Raw genomic sequence first — 26,305 nt, forward strand, 5'->3', positions numbered from 1 at the left:
AGGTAAAAACAATAAGTACGGTAGTTCTTGCATTATTATGGAAGGAAGAATACAGTCTAGATCCATTGTAATTAAGAGAGGAACAGGATTTTGCAAGGCACAGACATAGCAGTGTCTTGTCAGCCCAAAGGCATTGCTTCCTATCTGAACACGACCATTGGAAAAAGAAAGGAAATGGACATGTTAAGAAGTGTTATTCTTAGAGGGTGCTTTGACAACTCTTTTTATCACTAACCATTTGTTTCTTTCTCTTAAATTTGTTTCCCTTTGGATCTAAACTAGATCTTATGAGGAAATAAATCGTTTGGTGTGACTGAAGTAGTTGCTTGGTGTCAAGAGCCAAATGGGATTCCCCACTTATACGACACTTACTTCTGCAGTAGTTCCATGGGCTGCCTTCTTCTCTCAATCATCTTTGCTGAGGCCAATGAATTAAGATCATCTCAGAACAGGGGTGGGTTCTAAATTTTTTTATTACTGGTTCTGTGGGCGTGGCTTATTTTGTGGGCGTGGCTTAATAGTCATGTGACAATTCTTTAGGATTTAGCAGAGGTACTGGTCTACCAGGCTTTTAACTGCTTGCAGAGCTGTACCGGTCTATCCATTTATTTTTTCAGGCACTGGTCTACTCATTTATTTTTGCAGGCACTGGTCTACCCATTTATTTTTGCAGGCACTGATCTACTCATGTATTTTTGCAGGCACTGGTCTATTCATTTGTTTTCTTTTAACACTGATCAGCTGTAGGGCGGCCCTTTGAAGCCCCGCGGCAAGAGTTTAAACAGTTTTTTTCCCTCTAGCCATCAGCTGGGACTCAGGAGGCAGCAATAGATTGGGGGTGGGGCCAAATAAAAAGTAAGAATAATGCGGGGGGACGGGGGGCGGGGGGGGCAGAACCGGTTCAGTGATGTCATATCGTCACCGCTACCAGCTCAGCAGTACCAGGCCGAACCGAGAGGAACCCACCACTGTCTCAGGATCACATTTTCCTGCTGCTAGTCACAGATTTGTCTTGCACAAACATCACTTGCATATTGTCATTCTGCATCAGCCCCAATGCCTTCCTGGAGGCCTTCTCTTGCTTCTTCCCATTCACTAGGTAACTGCTAAGCTATTAGGCTTCCAGAAATGAAGGAATATATGGCTACATACTCTATTAGATAATCTTGGCAGAAATGGCAATATTTTATTCCACCTTTATTTCAATTCGGTACACAGCTAATACTCCTTCCTCCAGTTATTTTTCCCACAACCACAACCCCTATGAAGCAAGTCAGGCTGAGAGAGTGTAAGAGAGAAAGTCACCAGCGGCAACTAAAACTCATGGCCTCCTGATTTCTTGCCCGATGCCTTAACCACTAGATAGGAATTAAATAGGATTCTATGAATTAGAAGGTACATTCATCTAGTCTAACCCTTTGCTTAATATTTTGGGATAGAGGGCTAGCCATTCACTTCTTGAGTACCACCAGTGAAGGGGAAGATATCATGACATGTGTCAAATGGTTGATATTTAGTTAGTTAGTTAGTAAGTTAGTTAGTTGTCATTGCACATGGTACAACGAAATTAAATTTCGTCTTCAGTGTACATTATAACTATAAAAATAAAAACACAAACATACATCCTTTACATTCTATATAATTGAAATTGAAAACCCAATATTGCACTATACCGTTATTGCCCTGGGATAGAAGCTGTTTTTCAGCCTATTTGTCCTTGTTTTTATTATCCGGTACCGTCTGCCAGATGGTAATAGTTCAAAAAAAGGGTGCCCAGGATGAGATGCATCTTTAAGAATGTTTTGAACTTTCTTAAGGCAGCGTGAGCTATAAAGCTCTTCCAAAGAGGGGAGAGGGCAACCAATGATCCTCTGGGCAATGATGTTGACCCTCTGGAATGCTGTCCTATCTGCCACTGTGCAATTGGCAAACCATACACAGATGCAGTAAGTTAAAATACTCTCTATGGTGCAGTGGTAGAAGGCTACCAGCAGTTTTTCATTCAGTTGTTGTTTCCTGAGAAGTCTCAGGTAGTATAATCTCTGCTGGGCCCTCTTGACCAGTGCTGCAATGTGAGCGCCCCAGGTAAGGTCCTCTTTTATGATAACATCCAGAAACATAAAACTGGCCACTTGCTCCACTCGGTCTCCATTGATAAGCAAGAGCTGGATGTTTCTCATAGTCAGGAAGTTTTTCCTAACATATAACCTGAATCTATGTAATAGAATGACTTTGAGGGCCTAGGAAATGATCAGGTAAGAGAGGGAGGATCTCACAATTGCTTAATAGTCAGAGAAAGAAAGTTAGGAAGGGTTCACCCTAATCGATTAGACAGTTAAAATAGTGATAACAAGTTGTACCTTCAGTTTTGCAAGATTTTGTTAATGTAGCCTTACTATGAAGAAGATTTAGTTCATCTAGTCATGTTTCTTGTCTGGTTTACCCAGAAGGGCTAACAACTATTATTCATTAGTTTCAATCCATTGGTTCTGGTTTTATCCTCTAAGATAACAGAGAAAACATTCTCCTTTACATGACATTCCTTTAGATATCCTTCTGCTAACTGGTAATAAATCAGAACTACTACAATTTTTATTTTGACTCAGTCCTTTCAAAGAGGATACGCACCACACCTAACAATGGTGAAGAGCAAAATCCAACTTGTGCTTGACAGAAACCCATTTTTTTTTAAAATTTGATTTATATGCCGCCCTTCTCCAGAGACTCAGGGTGGCTTACAATACGTTAAGCAATAGCCTTCATATTTTTGTATATTTATACAAAGTCAGCTTATTGCCCCCACAAACTGGGTCCTCATTTAACCTTCCTTAGAAAGGATGGAAGGCTGAGTCAACCTTGAGCCTGGTGAGATTCAAACTTACAGTAATTGCAGACAGCTGGTGTTAATCATGATGCTTTTAGTCTGCTGAGCCACCAGGCCCTGTTAAGAAACATCTATTGATATCAATACCCAAGAAAAGTCTAGTGCAATTTGATTTAAGTACCCTGAAAACAATGTGGTGATCACAGAATGTCAGCATGGATTTGTCCAGATTAACCTTGTCCTTTCTTAACTATATAACTTCCTTAGGAGATCATGGGAATGCTGTAGAGATAGTGTATTTTAATTTCAGCAAAACATGTCACAAAATACCCCATGACTTTGTGCAAGCTAGTATGAGCTGGATGGCGTATCTATTTGGTGATTCCCCAGTGGGCATGAAAACCATACTCAAAGACGTCCGAATCATTTTTCATCATACTGGAGAGAGGTGTCAAGGTGGGCGCAATAGAGCTTGATCCTCAAACTTGTAATCTTCAACATGCACATTAATCTTGAATAAAGAGGTAGAGAGAATGTTTATCAAATTGCAGATGACACAGATATGGCTAGGATAGAGGAAATACTCTTGAACACAAACAAAATTCAAAAATTTGTTAAGTCAGGGAGGGGGACTGAAAATAACGATGAAATTTAGCAGAAATAAATATGTTATTCACATGGGGGGAAAAAACAAATAAAATCCATTGGTATAGGATGAGAGACTTTTAACTGGTTGAAAAGATATGTGAAAGTTGACATGGTGAGGTGGAAAGGGACAGATGGCAAAATGCTTCAAGGTTAGTAAATGAACAGCTACACTTCTGCAGACTCAAAAAAATGGGAAAAGACCCAAGAAGCAAATCTCAAAAGTTGCCAAGAAAACTGCATGGCTTCCTCTATGTAATTGCCAGAGTCAAAACTGACTCAAAGGAACAAATGTGTATATATATGCACATGTACATATATTCAGTAACATATACATTGGGTAGGATTCCTAAATTAGACTGAGAACCTCTTGTAAGTATGACTCTCTAATTTTCAGCAATTGATTTACTTATCTAACCTTCTTGAGTCTGCTTGGGTGTGAAGAACAAAGAGAAAAAATTAGGCTTACCTAATACGAAGCCTGATAATTGATTTTTAGATGCATCAGTAAAATCAGAGACAGTTTGGCAGAAATGAAATCAAGAATACTTGTTCTTCTGTTCCAAATTTTTTTACACAAAAAATCCTTGAGTAATTTTTGGGGCCAGGTAGAACAGATGCTGCTATGCAGCATCTCCATTTTGTCTTCTTCCACTCAGCTGCTCCCATTATTGCACATGCCACCAATTTTACCAACAACTTTCCTTCCCAGTATGATATATCCCATTGCCCTCTACCCAATTTGCCTTCTTCCCTTTCACACCCCTTGCCACCATCAATAATCCCACCTTCCTGATCTCCCTTTGAGCATTGACAATGTCTTTAGATTTTTCTCATTATCTCCATCACTCAAGAAACTTGGTCCTTCTTGAAATCCTTAAATGAATAAAAAGTCATCCATTCAGCTATACAATTTAAGCACTAAAAAAAAGAAACAACATTCTAATTCATATCCTGGACAAACAGGTCAAAACAATCCCATTTCATTTCATACATAGATCCAAGCACTGAAAACATGAGCATTTTAGTTTGGGCACGGTCCTTCCAAAACTAGCTATTTAATGAATGGAATGGTTTTTGCACAGAATGCTTTATAAATCCCTAGAAGCAAGTATGCTTAGCCTTATGAAACAATTACTGAGGATAGATCTGCTGTGGAAAATGACCACATTTAAGTGCCTTAAAGAATATCATAAAGGATATTAGTACGGAGTGCAGAGCATGGAATAATTATCTTCAATTACAAGAGGAAGGCAAATTGTTGTTGCCTAGTACAGAAAACTTCCCAATTATAAAAGCAATTCAGTGGTGGAAACAGTTCCGTATAGAGGTGGGAGTATCCATTGATTGGAGAGACTGGAACGTCATTTTTTAGGAATGCTTTCATTTGGATTTCTATAGAAATTGGAGTTAGGCGCAATGTGTAATTCACCCCTTTCCAAGAGCTCTTTCCATCTTATGATACCATAAGATCTAATGGTTGTTTAGGCTGATCATCTAAGCCTTCGTGCTGGGAATCAGCTCAACAATCTAATGGATGCAAGGGGAAAGCAAGAGTTGAAATAATTAGCTTCTCCCATTTCCCAATGCAAAAAGGTCCTAGAAGACAGTGCATAGTGCCAGAGGCAGAAGACATTGAAGTGTGCAAACCAAGCTGATCTCAACCTTAAGTGTTATTTCTCTGTGACACTGATTAAATGGTTAGTAAAATACCTTAGGTAACAAAAAAGGCAAAACTGCCATAGTTTGATGCCTGCTTAAAGAAGAAAACGGTACCTTAAAATCAAAAGAACTATTTTTAAGCTGCCTCAGGTTAAAGATGAAACAAATGCAACTTCATGAACACACAGTAGGAAAAAGAAGTTACTGGGACTTGCTCATGCTATGACTAGGAACAAGTGGGGAAAGTCCCAAATTCTACAATTCTGTGACTTTGTAAGAATATGCTCTTTTTTGTCTTTTGGGCAGGCTTCCAGTATATTCAAATAACTTCCCTGCTTTTGAAGCTGCCTTATCCTCATTTTCTTTCCCTGTTGTTCAACCCCAATTGTTATCTTACATTTAGTGTAATGGGAAGGAGATGTCTAGGATATGCAACATATCCTCTCCAACACAACACAACCATAACAAGCACTGAAAGAGGTTCCTTGGCTAACAGTTATTTGGCCCATACAACGTAAAGGATGATAAACTCTTAACAATTGTTAACCAGTGAATTCATTAAGTAATATCTGACCATCAGCACAATCCTGCTGCAAAATAGAGCCAGTTCAATAGACAAAAATTTTGGCATGGCATTTACCGTTTTTTTCTGATATGAGAATGAGGCGTTTCAACTATGTTCACAAACTGTTATCATTTGAGAGTAAAGAAAAGAGTCTGTCCCTTCAGAGATACCATAATAATCTCCAACTTTACATTCTATCTATCTGTCTATCTATCTATCTATCTATCTATCTATCTATCTATCTATCTATCTACCTACCTACCTACCTACCTACCTACCTACCTACCTACCTACCTATTCAATGTAAAGGTAAAGGTTCCCCTTCCATATATGTGCTAGTCGTTCCCGACTCTAGGGGGTGGTGCTCATCTCCGTTTCAAAGCCGAAGAGCCAGCGCTGTCCGAAGACGCCTCTGTGGTCATGTGGCTGGCATGACTAAACGCCAAAGGCACATGTTACCTTCCCACCAAAGGTGGTCCCTATTTTTTCTACTTGCATTTTTTACGTACTTTTGAGCTGCTAGGTTGGCAGAAGCTGAGACAAGTAATGGGAGCTCACTCGGTTACGTGGCACTAGGGATTTGAACCGCTGAACTGTCGACCTTTCGATCGACAAGCTCAGCATCTTAGCCACTGAGCCACCACATCCCTTTTATCTATTCAATGTAACAACCATTAAAACAATATTAACAAAGAGTTTAAAAACTACAATGGTCACCAAGGATAAACCCAGAGAAAACAATCAACAAAGACCTCTAAATGAGCCCTCTATCCTCTGGACCCCCAGGTCCTGATGCATATCTAGGTCTTCAAAGCTTTACAAAAGGCTGGTCAGGTAGGGGACAATCTAATCTCAGGGGCTATGGTGTTCCAGAGGGCAGTCAGTGTAAAAGAAAAGGCATGTTTTGAAGTCCCAAAAGATAATAGCCTTTAATTGAAGGGACCTGGAATGTGGCCTTCTTGTCAGATCTAGTAGGATGGATAGAACAATTAACAACAGGCAGTCCTACAAATAACTCAGTCCCATGACATGAAGGGCTTAGTAGGTGACAATCAGCACCTTGAATTCCACCTGGAAGCACATTAAGAGACAGCACTGTTTTACAGAACAAAAGTATAACATGGGTGTATCAAACAGTGCCTGTAATCCCTTGTGTTGCTGCATTCTGGACAGCCACAGAGCATCTGGATGGTCTTCAAGGGTAGTTCCATGTAAAGTGTGTTGCATATTCTACTTGGGAGGTGGAGTGTGAGTGACTGCAAGCAGTCCTTTCTGGTCCACAAAAGGGTGCAAGTAGTGCACAAAACAAAATTGTAAAAAAATCCTCCTGGCCACATTTGCTAGCTGTTTTTAGAATAGGAATTATGAGTTCAGGAGGATCCCCAAGTTATACAGTGGTGCAACCTTCTCCAGAACCAAAGATGAAAAGATCCTGGAGCTAGGGGATCCTAAAACCCAGAGACACTCAATCTTGCTAGGATTGAGCTGCTGAAGCTTGTTCTTTTCCATCTAGAATCCCCCATCCCAAGAAAGAACCACTACAGCATTGCTTAACCTGGGGCAATGATGTAAAACTGGGTATCAGCAGCATACTGAAGATATCTGACCCATGACATCAGACGATTTGATCCAATGGCTCCTTGTAGATGATAAACAGGAATGGGGAGAACATCAAGCCCTGAAGGATCTTCCTGTTGAATATTAAATCTGCCGAAAGGATTCCACCCCCCAGCAACTGGCCCAAATGGTTTAGCTGTTCTGTTCTGTTCTGTGATTGGTTGGCCGCGTTGACAGCTCATATAAAAGGGAGCTGTCAAAAGCGCGGCCGTGGTTGTTTCCAAGTTAGTTGCTGTTCTGAATAAAGTTTGTTGATTGCTGCAGCCGTCTCGCCTCAGTCAGTAATTGTGTGGATTGAGAACAAAATAGTGGCGACGAAGGTGGGATTCCTGTATCGGAGGTTCGTTGTGGAGCTGTTTTAAGAGTGGTGAGAGAGGATGGCTACGCCCCAACAGTTCGCTCCGTTTAACCCAGCAACAGAGTCATGGGAGGCATATGTGGCCCGTTTTGAATGCTTCCTCATTGCTAATGATTACCGTGATTTGTCAAGCGAACGTAAGAGAGCATATTTCTTGAGCTTTTGTGGCCCTGAAATGTTTGACACAGCAATGACTTTAATGGCCCCCCAGTCTATTCACGCAGGAACCTGGGATGAGTTTATGGCCAAATTGAAAAGACATTACGCCCCCGCACCGTCCCGCATTGCTAGGCAACAACATTTTTACCACAGGGACCAAGCTGAACGGGAGTCCATCAGCCAGTATGTGGCCGCTCTGAGGAAAGCGGCTAGACATTGTCAATTTGTTGACCTGGACGATTACCTATTGGATCGCCTTGTTAGTGGCGTAAGGGATCAAAATTTAAAGAGGCGGCTAATTGCTAAACCTGAGTTGTCGTTCCAAGAAGCATTAGATGAAGCTTGTGCGGCTGAGCTCGCTATGCTATCTATAGCCAACCTTCCCCGGGACCAAAGCATGGAGCAACATAAGGGGGAGGCTATTCACTCCAGCTCAGCGGCCAGCTCAGTGGACTATAGCGATGAGGAAGAGCGGGACGAAGCGAGAATTGTGAACCGTGTTCAAGGTTCACAGAGGCCGGCCCGGCCAAATGCAGATGTAGCCTCGCAATGCCGGGGTTGTGGAGAATTCCATTTGCGATCCGTTTGCCGTTTTAAAGATGCAGTTTGTCGCAGATGTGGCCGCCGGGGCCACATTGCCCGAGTGTGCCGGTCAGCACAGCCGATTGCCGTGGCGCCAGCACGGCTGAATAGGGATCGCCGGTCCTGGCCACGGAGGCCCAGTACACAAGATGACAGGTCCAGCTGTGGGCGGGGCCCCGTTGATGTGAATATGGTTACCCTCGCTGCTACAGCCCCGTTTCGTAAGAAGATTTATGTGGATGTCACCATCGAAGGCAAGCCCTGTCAGATGGAGGTGGACTCCGGCTCAGCTACCACGCTCGCATCCTGGAGCACGATGAAACGGCTAGTGCCGCGGCTGGCCAAACACCGCCTCACACCTTGCGATGTGACCCTACGAGACTATCAGGGCGCCCAAATTCCAGTTTTGGGGTGTGGAAAGTTCCGAGTGAAGTTTAAGAAGTTTAATGGCAAGCTGCCTATAGTGGTAGTCTCCGCCCCAATGCCAAGCTTACTTGGCCTTAACTGGTTTGAGGCCCTAGGGCTAACCATTCAAGGAGTTAATGCCATTAGTCCTGACGAGCTGGATAATTTAGTCCGGGAGTTCCCCTCAGTGTTTGATGGCAAGTTGGGCTGTTATAGGGGCACCCCGGTATCTTTTAGTTTAGATCCAAATTTCCCTCCCTGCAGGTTGAAGCCACGGCGTGTACCACTCGCGCTTAAGACTAAGGGAGATGCTGAGCTGGATAAGCTCATTTCCCAGGGTATTTTAGAACCTGTCGATTTTGCCCGTTGGGAGGCTCCGATTGTAACGCCCCTTAAGTCTGATGGCGCGGTCCGCATCTGCGCGGATTATCGCTCAACGATCAATAAGGCGCTCCTGGGCCATGCGTATCCTGTCCCTGTCGTGCAACACGTGTTGCACTCACTTGGCAAGGGTTCTGTGTTCGCTAAGCTGGATCTCTCACAAGCTTACCAGCAATTGCTGGTCGATGATGAAACTGCAGAGACCCAAACTATTATGACACACCATGGGGCGTTCCGGTGTCGTCGCCTCCAATTCGGTGTGAGTGTGGCCCCGGGGCTCTTCCAGAGCTTGATGGAGAGAATTCTTCACGGAATCCCCGGGGTCATACCGTATTTTGATGATGTCTTGATCTCCGCTACCAGTAAGGCAGAACTAATGGACAGGCTGCGCAGAGTTCTACGGCAATTTGACATTACGGGGCTTAAGGTGAACCGCGCCAAATGCCAGGTGGCAGTGCCTGAGGTGGAATTTCTGGGGTTTTTGATTAATGGCTCGGGTATTCATCCCACTCCGGCTAAAACGGCAGCGATTATGGACGCCCCACCCCCCCACTGCAAGGCAGATCTACAGGCTTTTCTTGGCCTTTTAAATTTTTATGCCATGTTCCTGCCCCATAAGGCTTCCGTGGCAGAGCCCTTACATCGTTTGCTTGACCGTGGGGCGGCCTGGGTTTGGGGTTCTCGGGAGGCTGCTGCGTTCCAGGCTGTTAAGCGCCTCCTTATTTCAAATTCTGTACTAGCCCAGTATTGTGAGCACCTGCCACTTGTTTTGGTTTGTGATGCCTCCCCGTTTGGGGTTGGCGCTGTCCTTAGCCATGCCCTGCCTAATGGCCGTGATGTACCCGTGGCCTATTTCTCCCGTACCTTAGGTCCAGCGGAACGGAACTACTCACAGCTGGATCGAGAGGCCCTCGCCTTGGTAGCGGGGGTTAAACGTTTCCATCATTATCTCTATGGACGCTCGTTCCTGCTTGTCACCGATCACAAGCCGCTTCTTGGAATCCTTGCGGGTGACCGTCCGGCCCCTCTCATTCTACCTCCGCGGATGACTCGTTATTCGACATTCTTGGCTGCCTACTCATATACCCTCCAGCACCGCCCGGGACGGGACCTGGCACACGCTGACGCTCTGAGCCGCTGCCCTGTGCCTACTCTGCTACCCGATCCTGTTCCGGCATCGGCCGTCTGCCTTATTGACTGTTCCCTGTTGCCAGTGACTGCCTTGGACATTGCCCGTTTGTCTACCCGGGACGCCGTATTGTCCAAGGTCTTGGACTGGATGGCAAGGGGGTGGCCACAGGGCCCTTTCGCACCAGAGTTTCAGCCCTATGCTAGCCGACAGCTGGAGTTGTCAACACAAAGTGGCTGCCTCCTATGGGGTCACCGGGTGGTTGTTCCGCCTCCGTTACGACATTCTCTGTTATCCCAACTGCATCAGGGCCACCCAGGGATAGTCCGTATGAAGGCCCGGGGTCGCTGCTATATGTGGTGGCCCAATCTGGATAGGGATATCGCTAATTGGGTTGCCACCTGCCCGCAATGTCAGGACAATAGTCCTATGCCTCCTAGGGACACCCCCAGGGAGTGGGAGGACTCCAGGGTGCCTTGGTCCCGCGTGCATATTGACCTTGCGGGTCCTATGCAGGGGCAAACATTCCTCATAGTGGCCGATGCGTTCTCGAAGTGGGTAGAGGTAGTCCTGATGCCGTCTACCACTTCTGAGGCAGTCATTCGGGCTCTCCGGGGGTTGTTCGCAACCCATGGGTTACCCGACGTTTTGGTGTCGGATAATGGGCCCCAATTCACGTCCACCCCATTCGAGATTTTCCTAGCCACCCAGGGAATTAGGCACTGTCTCATTGCCCCGTTTCATCCATCTAGCAACGGGTGTGCAGAACGGGCCGTCTGATCGACCAAGGACGCATTGCGGAAGTTAGGCTCAGGGAGTTGGCAAGAAAAATTAAATAGTTATCTCTTAGCGCAGCATACTACCCCATGCCCCCTTACAAATAAGAGCCCAGCAGAGTTGTTAATGGGCCGTAAGCTGCGCACAGCACTGGACCGCATACACCCCCTATATGGCCCAGCAAAACCATTAGATTCAGTGAAGCGGCACCTGCCGTTCCAATTGCGGGATCCAGTTTACGCTCGGAATTACGGGGGGCAGCCCTTATGGCTACCGGGGATAGTTGTAGGAATTACGGGGCCTTGTTCCTATCGGGTTGACATGGGCCAGGGCAAGATTTGGAAACGACATCAGGATCAGTTACGGAAACGGTGGTTGACCACGAGCCTACCTCGTGGGGAGAGTGTGTTAGCAGAACACCAGGTGGAGCCACCCGCCGTCCTGATGAATCAACCTCCTCCCTCGCCCACGGAACCACCAGTTGAAGCAACCCCAGCACACTCCCCTGTTGTGGCCGATGACGCAGTCGAGGTCACTCAGGAGGCAGACTTGGGCGACGCGTCATTACCAGGAAACAAGGTAGTTAGCAGCCCCCAAGCTGAAGTTCCCGGGCCCCGGCGATCGGGGCGGAGCCGGCAGTGGCCGGCGCACTTGCAAGACTATGTATGCGCCACCAGGGTGGGAAGGGGTGTTGAATATTAAATCTGCCGAAAGGATTCCCCCCCCCCAGCAACTGGCCCAAATGGTTTAGCTGTTCTGTTCTGTTCTGTGATTGGTTGGCCGCATTGACAGCTCATATAAAAGGGAGCTGTCAAAAGCGCGGCCGTGGTTGTTTCCAAGTTAGTTGCCGTTCTGAATAAAGTTTGTTGATTGCTGCAGCCGTCTCGCCTCAGTCAGTAATTGTGTAGATTGAGAACAAAATACTTCCTATCACCTCACCCCACAAAACTGACTATAACCAGCCCCAGAGAAAGGAGAAGAACCAGTGTAAAAGTGTACCTCCTAATCCCAGGAACCTGGCCAGGAGGATACCATGACTGATGATATCAGAAACCACTGACAGATCAAGGGTCAGGCTGCATACACAACCTCCAGCCTCTTCCACCATCCACATATATAGTTAATGCTGTTCCAGTCTCATGTCTAGGTCTGAAGCTGGTCTAAAAAGGAACCAAATAATCTACTTCCTATGGGATTTCCTGAAACTGCTGTGTAACCACCACTTATACACCACTTATACAATGATAGTTATCCAAAATCATTGCCTTGAGCAATGGCTTTTTGAGGGAGGGATAACCAAATGCCTCTAAAGCAGGGATGGAACTACCACCCCTCTCTCAAGAATGAATTCACCACTGTCAAGATCCGACAACATGACATCTCCAAGGAAACCTTAGCTAACCAGGAGAAACCTGGGGCCAACACAGGTGGCTGAGCTAATATTTTCACAAATCATGTCTATTTCATCAGGACTAACGGATCCAAGGCACGGGTGTCAAACTCGATCACATTACGTGACATATCGTGACGTATCACATTTTTTGACTTTGTGGAGCAGGGGTGGGCATGGCCTGCGTGTGACGCATCTGGCCCACAGGCCACCAGTTTGATAGGCCTGATCCAAGGCATCCCAAATAATCAGGCCGCACTGAGCTTCAATCACTTTCATGGGTTCTACCTTAAGACTATGTTAAAATGTTTTTAGCAATCTTATCTTACCTTTGTGAGGAGGGAGAAGCAACACTAAGTCTGAATATTAAGAAACAATAATTGCACCACAGATGTTTAAGCAGATTAATATGGACAAAGTAGTAGAGCCTGAGGTGGTGGATTCCCAACATGCACCTATTAATGGCAACTATACAACACCACTCACCACAGCTTACAGAGATCTTGCAAGGGAATTTCCCCTGCTGTCTTCATCACTCTAATGAGATAAACAGAAGTTTCTAGGATTTTTAAAACTATCACCTTGTATATACACAGGCAAGATGTGTGCCCTAACTGGCATCCAATGGGAAAAAAATGCTATGGCAAACTTAGTCAATTATGTGACCCAATAACAGATTTCATTAAATTTGAACCAAAACTGTGTGCAAAAAACTAGCATGTTCTGTCAAGGAGAACGAGATGAGGGGCTGGGACCAGGGTGAGGCAGAGGGCATAGCTCAACATTGCTCCAAATCAATCCATGAAATGTATCAGTTTAGAAGGTTTTCAGGTAGGAACAGATTATGTTTAAAGATGTCTCTCTTCTCCTCTCTTTCTAAAGCTCTGGATAACTGCTACCTATCAAAACAAGGAGTAACAGCTAGGCTGCAAAAGTCTGCCTTCTATTCTATTTCAGGCTGTGGTACAATTTGTGAGACCAACATACTTGATAAGGCTAGGAATATGACCCTGCCATAAAAGTCAGCTTTTCTCCATAAAATGAAGGAACAGCAATAGGGAAGATGGACCCATATTTGATTACTGCTAGGCACACATGGAGGCCCAAATGGGTCTATCAGGTTTTCACATAGATCTAGCAGAGGGGCAGTTCTGGAACTAGATCTAAGGAGCAGACTATGATTCATAAGCAACTTGTACAGTCATGATGGCAGCTCCATGTCCTGTGTCCTTATTACTACTTAATAATATTAAACAATATTTTTTTCACCAATCCTGTTCCACTCAGCTGCACTAGAACTGCTTGTAGCCTTAAGCTTTTTGTGATGCTACTCTAGCTGCACCCAAAAATCTTCCTATTCCCAACACAATGCAACTATACAAGGTCCAGGAGAATCAATTTAGATTAAGGTGATGGAGAGGAAGGGAGCTATTATATTAATAAAACCTTGTGCCTTGCTCTAGTGACAAATGAGTGTGTGCAAGATAATTGTTTCCTTGTGATCTTTTAAAATCTTGCTAGTGCGCCTTATTTAATCTGAGAATGAAGCCTCCACAAGCTCAAGAAGACTGTCAGTGTGTCTTACCCGGCAGCAGTCCTTGGGGTTTCTCCCTCCAGCCAGAAGGAAAAGATTCTGCACACCACCTGTCCACACCAGTTCCTGGCAGTGCACGTTTCCTGTCCTGCTCTGCAGAGGAACCAGCCCTCTCCTTATCGAAGACACACTTCCTCAGAAACTGAAACAAACACGCAAGCCCCAAAACACGCAGGCCCCAGAGGAACTTCAAAACTGCAGCACAGATAACATCCAAATCAAAGCTTGACTTTAATTGTGGATGGCCTTAAAATCCAGAACATTCTGCTATTGTTCTTCTTATTTTATAAACAAGGAACTGTGAATCACAAAAGCGCCAAGAATTTCAACTCAGGTAATAAACTAAAATCGGCTACGTTGTGTTTCAGTGTGTTATAGGGATCTGGACATTGTTACCGCAATCATTTTGTTTAGGCATAGCAGCTTAAATGAACAAAAGCAACTTGCTTTGTGAATCCAGGTCTGGCATGTTGTGCGAAGTTAGCCACAAGGTGTGAAATGAAATTGTCCCAATAGATACTTTAGAGTTTATGGAAAAATAAGGATGGATGTGGGGGGTCACTTTTAACACTGACCAAAGAGGCATTTTCAAACAGGGAAGAGAAATTAAACATATGTTGACTGAGAGGGGGAGAGAATCAATCACATGTGTGCAATTCTGATGAATAGAGGAAGGACTAAAATAAATTTCAGAAAGCAGAGATTGATTCACGGTGACTCAATAAAAGCAGGCAAGCTGAAATTCATCTGTAAATCTGCCTGCCTTTTAAACTTTAAAAACAAGATATAAATAACACTTCTTGTTCGCAAATGAGCTGAGTGGGAGAAACCCATCAGTCCATACTTGTGAAGTCAATGGACTACAGGTAGTCCTCAACTTACAACCATTTATTTAATGACCATTCAAAGTTTCAATGGCACTGAGACAAGTGATTTATGACCACTTCTCACACCTACGACAGTTGTAGCATCCACACAGTCACCTAATCAAACTTTGGGCATCTGGCAACTGGCATGTATTTACGACGGCTGCAGCATCCTGAAGTCCTGGGAATGTAATTTGAAACCTTCCCAGGGAGCTTCCGACAAGCAAAGTCAATCGGGGAAGCTAGATTTGCTTAACAATTGCATGATTCACTTAACAACAATAGTTACTTCCTTAAAAAACATGGCCAAAAAGGCCATAATGGAGGCACGATTCACTTAACTGTCTTGCTTAGCAACAGAAACTTTGGGCTCAATTGTGGTCATAAGTCAAGGACTACCTGAATATGTGGCTGTCATTTATGAGAATGTAGACTTGATCCTGGATCAACTCCACAAATCTTGCTCCCCCTTGCATGATTAACCTGCTTGCTCTGAAAGTTACAATTAAATGAAAAATTTCTCTATTTGTTTTATTAGACTGCATCAGTGTTTTTGAAGGAGAAGGCTTGGGTCCATATTATATGATAAAGCAAGATGAACACAGTTGTTTGGCCAAACACAAGTGGCCCATTTGAGAGGCAATAACTCTTTCTTTTTCTGCCACTGGTCTATAACTTCAAAAATCATGGGTAACATGATAGCAGATGAACCCCAAGATATCACAAAGCAAGTCTCTTGCAGTCTATCCGGTTTGGTATATCATAAATTGTGCAGGCCCAGGATGAGGTAAAGAGCCCGACCACTTCCGTCTTAGAAACAGGGATAGACTTCAACTCTTGCACAGGATCCCCTATTATGCCTATACTGGTAGTCCTCTACTTATGACCACAATTGAGCCCAAAATTTCTGTTGTTAAGGGAGACATTTGTTAAATGAATTTTACAACCTTTCTTGCCACAATTGTTAAGTGAAATATTGCAGCTGATAAGTTAATAACCCAGTTGTTAAGTGAATCTGGCTTCTCCGTTGGCTTTGCTTGTCAGAAGGACCCTGGGACCCAGCAACGGTCATAAATATGAACCAGTTGCCAAGCATCTGAATCTTGATTACATGATCATGGGGATGCTGTAACGGACATAACTTTGAAAAACGGTCCTAAGTCACATTTTTCAGTGCTGTTGTAACTTTAATTAGCAATTTTATGAAGTTTGTGTGTCTATATTTTTCTTGACTGTACACCGCCTTGAGTCCTACGGGAGAAAGGCGGTATAGAAATATAATAAATAAATAAATAAATAAATAAATAAATAAATAAATAAATAAATAAACTTTGAACAATCACTAAACCAATGGTTGTAAGTTGAGGCCTATCTGTGCATTACTCAAATAATGAAGCACAGGTACTTTCTATTAATAGGAAGAAAACTCCTGCCATCCTTTAACAATTTTTATAACTGTAAAGTACAGCAATGTCATCCCCATTTCCAAATGGAAAGGCACAATACTGAAAATTTATTAAAATGGAACTCAAGGAAATATCCATAGAAATTTACCAGCCCACATTCTTGCATAGCTGAAAGATGGGTAGTTCAAGGCCATATAAATACAATAACAGTAACTGGTTTAACTGTTATTTTTTTCCCATGTAAACCTTGGTACCCCAGAGACCCCAGAGATTGTGTGCAATAATCTAGCTCTGTCTAGGGGTGGTAGAAGTGGACAGGCCATGTGAATGTTTACAAGCTATAGCCTAGACATGGTCTATGTTACTTTGGTTGCTACTGTCTCTACTTTTTGCTTGGGTAAGATGCAGAAGATCAAGTGACTGAGGCTTGGTAGGCCAAGAAGCTGTTTAAAATTTGGAGCAATACAGCCTAGCCAACGTAAAAGGGCAGCAAGAAGAGGCAATGAAAGGGCCATTTCCAATGTTCACGTTGAAGCTGCAGAAAAGTGGTTTATCCTCAAGCTCAAAAGATCTTCAACAATTACTAGAATTAGTTCTACTGCCAATTTTTCAAGTACTCCGTGCCTGCCAGCCTACAGAGACAGCTGATGCCCGTTTCTGCTGGACAGAGAAAGCTGAGCCAAAGTTAGAACCTTTCCCCACTGTTAAATTAGAAGTGCTCTCCAACCATTCCTGAGTTGCAGAAAATTATACTGGTATGAAATTTGTTGCCTCATTATGGTCCCTGTCCCTCCTATTGCATCTATTCCAAGTCACCACCAAAGGGAATTGCTTTGGATAACGCATGTGAATTGCAGAAATAAAGATGATTAGCTGATTCCTTGGGCTTAACACGTCATCTACTGGCAGGATTTATCAGCCAGCAAATGATTTATCTGCAAATCATAGTATTATACTTCCAGATTCCTTGAGTTCTAATTGGAGACAATGAGAGTGGAGGCAATCTTACCTTGTCCCCGGTGTAAATATTTTCCACCCGTCCTTCTAAACTTCTGGCAGCTGAAATCTCCCCACACTTCTCAACATTTAAATAATTTTATCTGGCAAATGAATTATCGCTTTCATATAGTGTTAAGTTTCTAGCAACACATGTGATTTTCTTAACTTTTCATTTAATTATTTTCCTATTTTATCAACAACATTCCCAAACCACAGGTGCCCCCCTCTGCTATGGTGATAAGCACACATATTGCTGCCATGCTATAGACTCTATTGTGGGAGTGGGGTTTTTTAAAGATCCTTTTGAGTCCTGCTGACTTCCTGGACAAGTCCCTGCAGTTTCTTAGCAAGATTTTTCAGAAGTGATTTACCATTGCCTCCTTCTTAGGCTGAGAGGGAGTGACTGGTCCAAGATCGCCCAGCCAGCTTTGTGTCTAAAATGGGACTAAAACTCACAGTTTCCTGGTTTCTAGCCTGATGCCTTAACCATTATACCAAACTCACTGAAAGTGCTGGAAACCAAATTCTTGAAAAGTGAAAATGTGGAACAGTAGAATGTTGGATTCTGTGTCAAAAGTATCAATCACAAGACTTCCCTTCACTTACCCTTTATATCGGATGGTTCTGGTGTAAGAATGTGAAATAGGGCAGGCCACTCTAGATACTTCACCTGGCCCACATATGGCCTCCCAAAACATTTCCATGCTGGCCCTTTAAATACAGTTCGGGATCCAACCAAGCAGATGCATCCATTCCAGTCTCTGCCTCTGGCAGCAGAGAGACAGCAGTCTGGCTGTCATCCAGCTCTCCTCCTCGTCCTTTCCAAGCCTTGCAGCAACCTTGCTTTCCTCCCTGCCATGTCCATAGCAATCTCCCCACCCAGGCTGATCCTATTTTGGGAAGCTGCCAGCAACATAGCAGCAGCAGCAGCAGCAGCTCTTCTCTGAGTGGCCCAGCATGTGGCTGGTGGCCAGCTTCCTTCCCTGGCCCTGGCAGCAGTGCCAGAGATCAGGTTGCAGCTGTGCAAGGCAGAGAACTAGAGCAAAGTGAAGGAGTCTGTAGAGAGCCCATGGTTAAAAGGGCGAGCCATTCCCACGGCCCAATTGGCAAAGCAGCCTTCTGGGAAACAAATCTGCACAAGTCCCAGCTGGATCAGGAGTTCTCAAACCAGAGGCGGGAAGGAAATCCCATGCACAGGATAAAAATACTAGAAACCTTAATGAGATTCTGCCAACTTAAGTCCCGTTCAGGGTGGAATTCTCTGTGACATTAGATAAAAGGAAAACACCAGCCAGACTGCCTGCCTCCCTTCTGGATTTTCCTGTATTATACCAGCATGTTCTTTTATCACCAGGAAGTTTAGTTTGCTTGCTTGAGAAACGGGGAGCACTTGATTCTTCTCCAGTTGAGGTTCATAGGAGGATGAAGAAGGAACAGGGGGAGTAGATACTCCTGCATCACAAGCATTCACCACCACCCCTCTCCAGGGATAGCACTATACTCTTCAGGGTCAGTTAAAGATCTAAACAGCTGCATTTGTACACATGAAAAGCTTAACTAGTTTTAACTGGAGGAATTGTAGTTTAGCATAGTGGAAAACCTAGCTTGCTTGGTTAGTTTATGGTCTAATGTACCCTGTTTCCCCCAAAATAAGACATCCCCTGATAATAAGCCCAATCAGGCTTTTGAGCGCATGGCAATAAGGCCAAGCGCTTATTTCAGAATTTCAGCTTATTTCAAAAATATAAGACAGGGTCTTATTTTCGGGGAAACACGGTATTAATGGATTAATTAGCAACTCTATTAAATGGAATGCAGTCAAGAGTGTTTTGCTTGTACTTGATCCTGAAGGATACATTTCACCAACACATTTTTCTGTCCATTACTGCTTATGGTCTGAGCCAGAAAGCTCTGATCAATTGATGAAGCAATAATCAATCACTGCATGGATCAAGTCACAAGCAACATATGAGAAAGTGGAAGCATGCCTCATCAAGGGCTACATTTATGTCCCTGGAGTTCAATAAATCAATAGACATAATAAAGTTATAAATAGCAGAAGAGGGCATAAAGCCACAGTAGATCCAACATAAACCTTACAAGCAGCAGCAAAAATCAATCCCATTAAAAATGTAATGTATGAAGAAGTAAAATTGATTTGACTGGGCACAGACAGCTAAATTAGGTTCATATGAGGTGAACACTCTGGAGAAGGGAGGAATTGTTGATGTGTTCACACAACATCCTTAGGCTGGTTACAACGTTACCATTTCCTGGCTTTGCACAAAGACTGAATGATGAATCAAACATATGAAAAGGGTTCAGACGGTATCCTAAGGTGCTTTCCTATACATATGCATACAGGACATGTACAATCTAACCAAGGTTAAACTAATCAAGCTTACCATGTTGTACGAATTATAGAATTATCAGGCTGGAAACAACCTTATAAATACTCTAGTCCAGGGGTGTCAAACTCATAATGTGACGTATCATGACTTTTTTCCCCTTTGCTAAATTGGGCATGGGCATGGCCAGTGCATGACGCATCCAATCTGCAGGCCGCGAGTTTGACAGCCCTGTTCTAGTCCAACCCCCATGCAGTTCTAGGCAACTATGCTAGTCAATCATGTTTTGGTAAACACGGCCTATCAGTAGAGGAGGTTCTATTCCAAGTTTCAACAGAAATAGCATCTCTCATAGGTACTGTGCTAATCCCAAAAGGGCATCTACAGAAGTTTCAACATCTTGGCAAATTTGATCACCTTACAGTTTAAGAAACTTGTCTGCACAGAGATATGCATACATCTATTGCTATTTTCAGCCACCTTCTTGGTTGAAGCTTGGTTAGTTTTAACTTTGGCTTTGTTTTGGTTTGTGTGTTGTGCATGTGCAACTTGTGTTTGTGAACCGACTTACTGTCCAAATCCAGAAAATGTGTTAGGTCAGCAAATTGCTCAAACTCAGCCAGTGTCAGTGATGCATCAGTTTATAAGCCAAGAACATGAACCCTTTTACTAGAAATAGCTGAACCGTCCAAAATAGTTATTTGCAATTTTCCTGGAGGAGTTTTGTTTCTAATAAAAGTAGCCGGGTGCTTTGCCAGATGTCATAGGTGTGTCCACACAATACCCAGCCAAGAGCAGACTGAAGCTGCATGTATTCAATCAATCAAAATAAAACTGGAAGGGACCTTGGAGGTTTTTTTAGTTCAATCCCCTGCTCAAGCAGAAGACCCTATACAATTTGAGACAAGTAACTGTCCAGTCTCTTCTTAAAACCTCCAGTGATGAAGCACCCAGAACTGCTGAAGGCAAGCTGTCCCACTGGTTGATTGTTCCCCACTGTTAGGAAGTTTCTCCTTAATTCAAGATTGCTTCTCTTCTTGATTAGTTTCTATCTAATATGAATGGAATTACGAATGGAATGGAGTTACGAATGGAATTACAGGCATCAGTGACAGCATATATTTGTGTGAGTGCATATGGATCTGGGGCTTTTGTGTATGAAAAACCATATAGAGTTCCCCAACCGGTTGCTTTCCTGTAGTTTTTCTCCTCCAACAAAGGTCACAAAGCTATTCTTAGAATGCTGACCCTAGAAACTCCAGCTTTAGAGAGAAAACAGTGAGAATTTGACCCAACTCTCCCTGATCTGGTTCTCCTATTTAAAAGCCTCAATCAGAGTAGCGTCCTACCCACACCCTGGGTGACTGATCTTGCAACTCTGGACATGCAATGGCTTCCACTCACCACTGGCTGTTTCCGTTTTCTACCAGGTCGCCCCACTTTCCTCACAGGGATTCCTGGATCTGGCTTCTCCTCCTTGTTACGATTCTCCTCAGGATCTTCTTCTCCCTGCTTTCAGGAAAAAAATAGAGAGACAATATTCTTCTTAGCTCTTGAGTCAGGAGGCACTTCAGCATTCCCTGTGCAAGTTTGGGAAAAAAGCCTTTGTTTTAAAGGACCGTCTCTTTTTTAAAGAAAATATTGTGTTCCTTTCCATCAGCCTCACTAGGGGCCTGCTCCATTTAGAACACAAGAAATGCTGAGTTTGAACTTCTTTTAAAGCCACACAAATTGGTGTCGTCATGCCGTTTTCTGGTAGTGACTCTGTTTAACTTTGTACTATGTAAAGAAACATCACAGACAAATAAGGACCCTCTTTCAACTCAATCTACCTCATGGGGTTATTGTGGGGGTAAATTAGGGAAATCCCACATACACCACTTTAATAGGATAATAGAATACTCCTGTCACTGGATTTCAACAATAATGTCCTCATGCTAAGTCATTTTTTATGCTTTAATTCCATTCCTGATTTCTTCAGCAACACTTCATTTGGTGGCTTTGATTTCTCTTTTCTTCACCTCGGTCTCCCATGGCTTCCATGGTCTCACCTCTCCCATGAAGTTTACAACAAATAAGTCTACTATACATTTATTTATTCATTCATTCATTCATTCATTCATTCATTGGTTCAATTTATATGCTGTCCTTCTCCGGAAACTCAGGGCAGCTTACAATGCATTAAGCAATAGCCTTAATACTTTTGTATATACCTGCTTAGTAGGGCTTTCGCCTCCCCCCCCAAGCGGTGTTCTTTTTTATACAAAGTCAGCTTATTGCCCCCACAATCCGGGTCCTCATTTTACCTACCTCGAAAGGATGGAAGGCTGAGTCAACCTTGAGCCTGGTGAGATTCGAACTTGCAGTAATTGCAGCAGCTGGTGTCACTTAACATTGTGTCAAATTCCTAAACATCTAGTCCAGGGTGCGCAATGAAATGGTAAACAAGGCAAAAATGTGCATCAGGAAAACTTATGGACGATGGCCAAGGTCAAATCTTAAGGATTTACAGTTGACTGGGCTATCTATGCTTCTGTTACCCAGGAAATACAGGGTAAATTCATGAGACCCAGAGATGCAGCTAACAACATTTATTTTTGTTCTCTATCATGTCACAGTTTTAGGCCTTTCGGAGGCAATTATGGAAGGCTGGAGATCAACTGATGTCCAGTAACAACATACTACTACTGTTGTTAGCATCTCCTAGATCAACCTCTTCCTCTATCCACATTGTTACACAGCTATACCCTCTTTCTTTGCATTATCTTATATATATACACATTTATTTCTCCATCAATTGATGCCCAGATTGCTTTGTTAAATTTTACTTGAATGCTTCCAAATTGGCAGTTTAATTCATTATAAGCTTCGTGAGAAATTTCAATCAATTTGTCACCCTTTAGTCATTATACACACACTCCCAATATGTTCTATTCATGCTTGGGAAAGTTACAAAATAGTGTAGGATATGGAAGCTCAGTTCACATACTATATTTAATAATCTATTTTTAACAGATTTGCCTTATGGTATTGGTAAGGCATAATTTATTTAATTTATTGCATATACATACTGTAACAATTGTATTATAAAATATGAATGAAACAATAACCTACAGCTATTAAGATGCTGCCAATCTAAACAGCAGTAAGACAGTATATTTTACACATTTGTTAAATGTGCTGTATACATCTGGTTGAGTATTATATCATTAACTTTAAAAATATATTTAAGTGTTTGTAGAAATATATTAATTCTCAGGGTTATCATCATTTGTGTTATTTTCAAAAAATGAACATAGTGTTGTATTATTCTTGTTATTTCCAAAAACCAAACAATGTGCTAGAGCTGTGATGCCGAACCTATGGCACGGGTGCCACAGATGGCACACGGAGCTTATCAGTGGACACGCGAGTGTTGCCGTAGCTCAGCTCCAGCGTGCATGTGTGTGCCGGCCAGCTGATTTTTGGGCCTTTCGGTCCCATCAGAAGTTGGGAAATGGGCTGTTTCCGGCCTCCGGAGGGCCTCCGGGGTGGGAGGCCGTTTTCACCCTCCCTAGAAAGCCTCTGGAGCCTGAGGAGGGTGAAAAATGGGCCTCCCAGGCCCACCGTGCCATCACGTGCTAAAAGCGGGGGGGCGCATGCGCAGGGGTGGCACGCATTGAATTATGGGTGTAGGCACACATGTGGGCGACCTCCCCCCGCTCCCCCCACTTTTGGCACACGACGGCAAAAAGGTTAGCCATCACTGTGCTACCTTTGAAGTAAGCGGTTTTATAAATCCTAAAACTAAATGAAAAAGTACCCCATTTTTTCTAATGATCAGAAAACTACACAACTGTTAAAAAAATTACAAATCTAAAGGATCAGAACAGGATGGGGAAAGGATATAATGAATAGGGGGAAAAATTGGAAATTGTGGTGTCTGCTGAGTTTGTTTTGTAATCTGTCCATTAAAAACATCCTTCTTGGCAATGACAGAAGAGTCGTGCTAAGAAAAATCTGCCTTCACTGCTTTAATGGATACTCTGTGATTTGAAAAAAGATAGAAGTAGCATGGGAAACACTCAGAATAACATTTTGATCATGTGCAGATACCCTGTAAAAAAAAAAATCACATGAACAGAAGCCTGGCTATCCTATAATGGGGTAGTATTCAGGAGGAGAAAAAAAACACTGCTACCAGTAGCTTTTCTTCCTTAGTTGACTTTTTCATGAAATGAAAAAAAAAAAAAAAAATTCTTTCGTGTCAATACCAATCAACTTGCCTGCTACAAGCCCCAGTTTAATTTTCTTTGGGTCTTCTGCAAAGCTTATAAATTCTACTTATAAATTCCCACCCCATTATTTTTTCTTTTATTTTTTTTGATCCTTTGAGTCAAGCTCAACTTCTGGGGACAGGAACAAGGCGATATACTCATACAGACAGCGTTTTCAGAAGTCCCTTCTTTTATTGCCTTCTTCCTAGGGCAGAGAGACAAAATGACTGAGACCCAAGGGCATCCAACTTTTTGTGTCTCAGGTTTCCCTACTACTAATCCAGTACCTTAACTAAGCCACTAAACCCAACCTGATTCCCCCTCCAAAGAACAGCATAAATCTGTCCCTTGCAGATACCAGTAATTTTACTTACCAGCTTCCTCTTTGAAGCCACAACTGCTGCAAATTTATTTTTATTTCTGTAAGCTGAGTTTTGCAGTTTCAGCAATGAAAGGTTGCAGGCTCTTGCTGCATTGCTACTTTTAAGATATGCTGAATTTGCTTTAATAGTTATCCTCACCTTCTTCAATAGAGTGTAGTTGTTCCCTAGAGATGTTTGATAGAAGCTTTCTTCACCCCCAGCCCAGAGGTTGGGGAAGGGCAATTTAACCTCATGTATTTACACTTCTATAGTTATATAATGAGGTTTTGTCATTTTGATTAGAAAAGAAAGTTGACAGAGAAGACAGAAGATAAGATATGCATACTAATCAACCTTATTCTAGTATTATTTCTTGCAAGTAGAATCTTTTATTGGCCAAGTGTGATTAAACACACAAGAAATTTATCTCTGGTGGCTCTCAGTGTACATGCAAAACAGCAAAGTAATAATAATCATAATAACAAAGGATAAAAATGATACAAATGTTTTAATTAAGTGCTTATACAATTCTTTATAAGCCACAATGTAAGAACCTCTCCCCCGGATACAAGGGAAGGGCAAAACACTATTTATTAACAATATTTTTGCAAAATTTGATTATAAAAAATAAGATTAATCAAGGAAAAACTGCTTTGGCTATAAAAACTGCTTTGGCTATAAAATGCTAATTGGTAATTAAAGTGAACAGGAAGCCATTGATTAAAGGAATAGAAATTGTATTAAGTCTCTGAGAAAGGAACAAGGTGGAATCTGTTAGTTAGCAGCACTGTAGCAATAAAAAGCTTCAAAAGGCCATTGCCAGTTGGCATGGAGAGACTGGGGCTGCAGCTGCGTTTTAAGGCAAGAACAGCAGAAATCAAGTCTATGAAAAGATGGAAAGGCAGAAGAGAAAAAACTCTGAAGTGCAACATTTTGACAAGCCGCTTTACTGCATTTTCTGTACCCTACCTATAAAGCATGCAGTGCAGGGGTGGGTTCTACTTACCTTTACTACCGGTTCGCAACGGGATCGTGCACGCACGCTTGCTTTGCTCGTGCGTGCACCTTGCTTCTGCGCATGCGCAGAAACTTCTGCGCATGCACAGATCGCCGATAACATCCATGGTGGTGGGCAGGGCCTCCCGCCGGTTTTACTACCAGTTTTTGCGAACTGGTCCGAACCGGGGGCAACCCACCACTGATGCAGTGGCTATGTTAACGCAACTTGCTTAATCAAACCTATTACAAACCTAGTAGTTGCACTCAGACAACATGCTAAGTTTGTTCAGAGTTAGAAAATCAACCCTTGTCCTGAAATATAGTAAAGATCAGCCAAGGAGGCAGAGCAATGCATATTGAAATACTTTTTGCCAGTCAAGATGGGGCAAATGCAAGGTAACACAGCCAGGAGAAAATGCCCCTGAATTCTAGTACTATGTGCCACAGCGTTTCAAATCTGCATGTTTAATTCCCTTCACTCCAAATGCAGCAAGGTTGGCTAGAAAACTGTCAATACCTTATTATTTCCCCACCCCAGTTCACAGGGGCATTTTATATTTAATAAGGAATGGTGGCTAAGCATGTTGGATGATTCCCTTTCTTACTCCAAGAGATTGATCACTGTAACGCTGTTTGCACTCTCCTTTTCTCATCTGGAGGAAACCCCCATTAGCAAAAAAAAAGAAAAAAAAAAGACCTCTCTATGTACTTTGCCTTTAAAGATTGGCAGAAGTGAAAATAATCTGTGTGTTGGTTTGAAAAAGCATTGGAGCTATGAAGCTGTGGACATGCCCTGAGGTACTGTTCTTAGTAGATTAAAAGTCCGGGATTCTCAATAAAGCCCCTCCTTAAACAGAACACCACTTGCTCAATCATCCAAAGCTGGACAACCTCTCAAGGAGAACCCTCCAACCACAAATACACAACAGGGGTGGTCCATAAATAATGGATGGTAGGTTGGTGAGATTTCAAAACAAGAAG

General features: G+C 43.0%; 1 protein-coding gene across 1 annotated transcript in view; it reads right to left on the minus strand.

Annotated features, from left to right (window-relative positions):
- DNMT3A (DNA methyltransferase 3 alpha) overlaps nucleotides 1-26,305 on the minus strand; it is a 118,274-nt gene that overhangs the window by 67,719 nt on the left and 24,250 nt on the right. The window contains exon 3 of the mRNA XM_070932175.1: nucleotides 21,112-21,219. Coding sequence (XP_070788276.1) covers nucleotides 21,112-21,219 — 108 coding nt within the window. The remainder of the gene's footprint in view (nucleotides 1-21,111; nucleotides 21,220-26,305) is intronic.

Source organism: Pituophis catenifer, unplaced genomic scaffold (genome assembly GCF_029215685.1).
Source record: "Pituophis catenifer annectens isolate HBS135680 unplaced genomic scaffold, rPitCat1.0.hap2 SCAF_1, whole genome shotgun sequence".
Lineage (NCBI taxonomy): Eukaryota > Metazoa > Chordata > Lepidosauria > Squamata > Colubridae > Pituophis > Pituophis catenifer.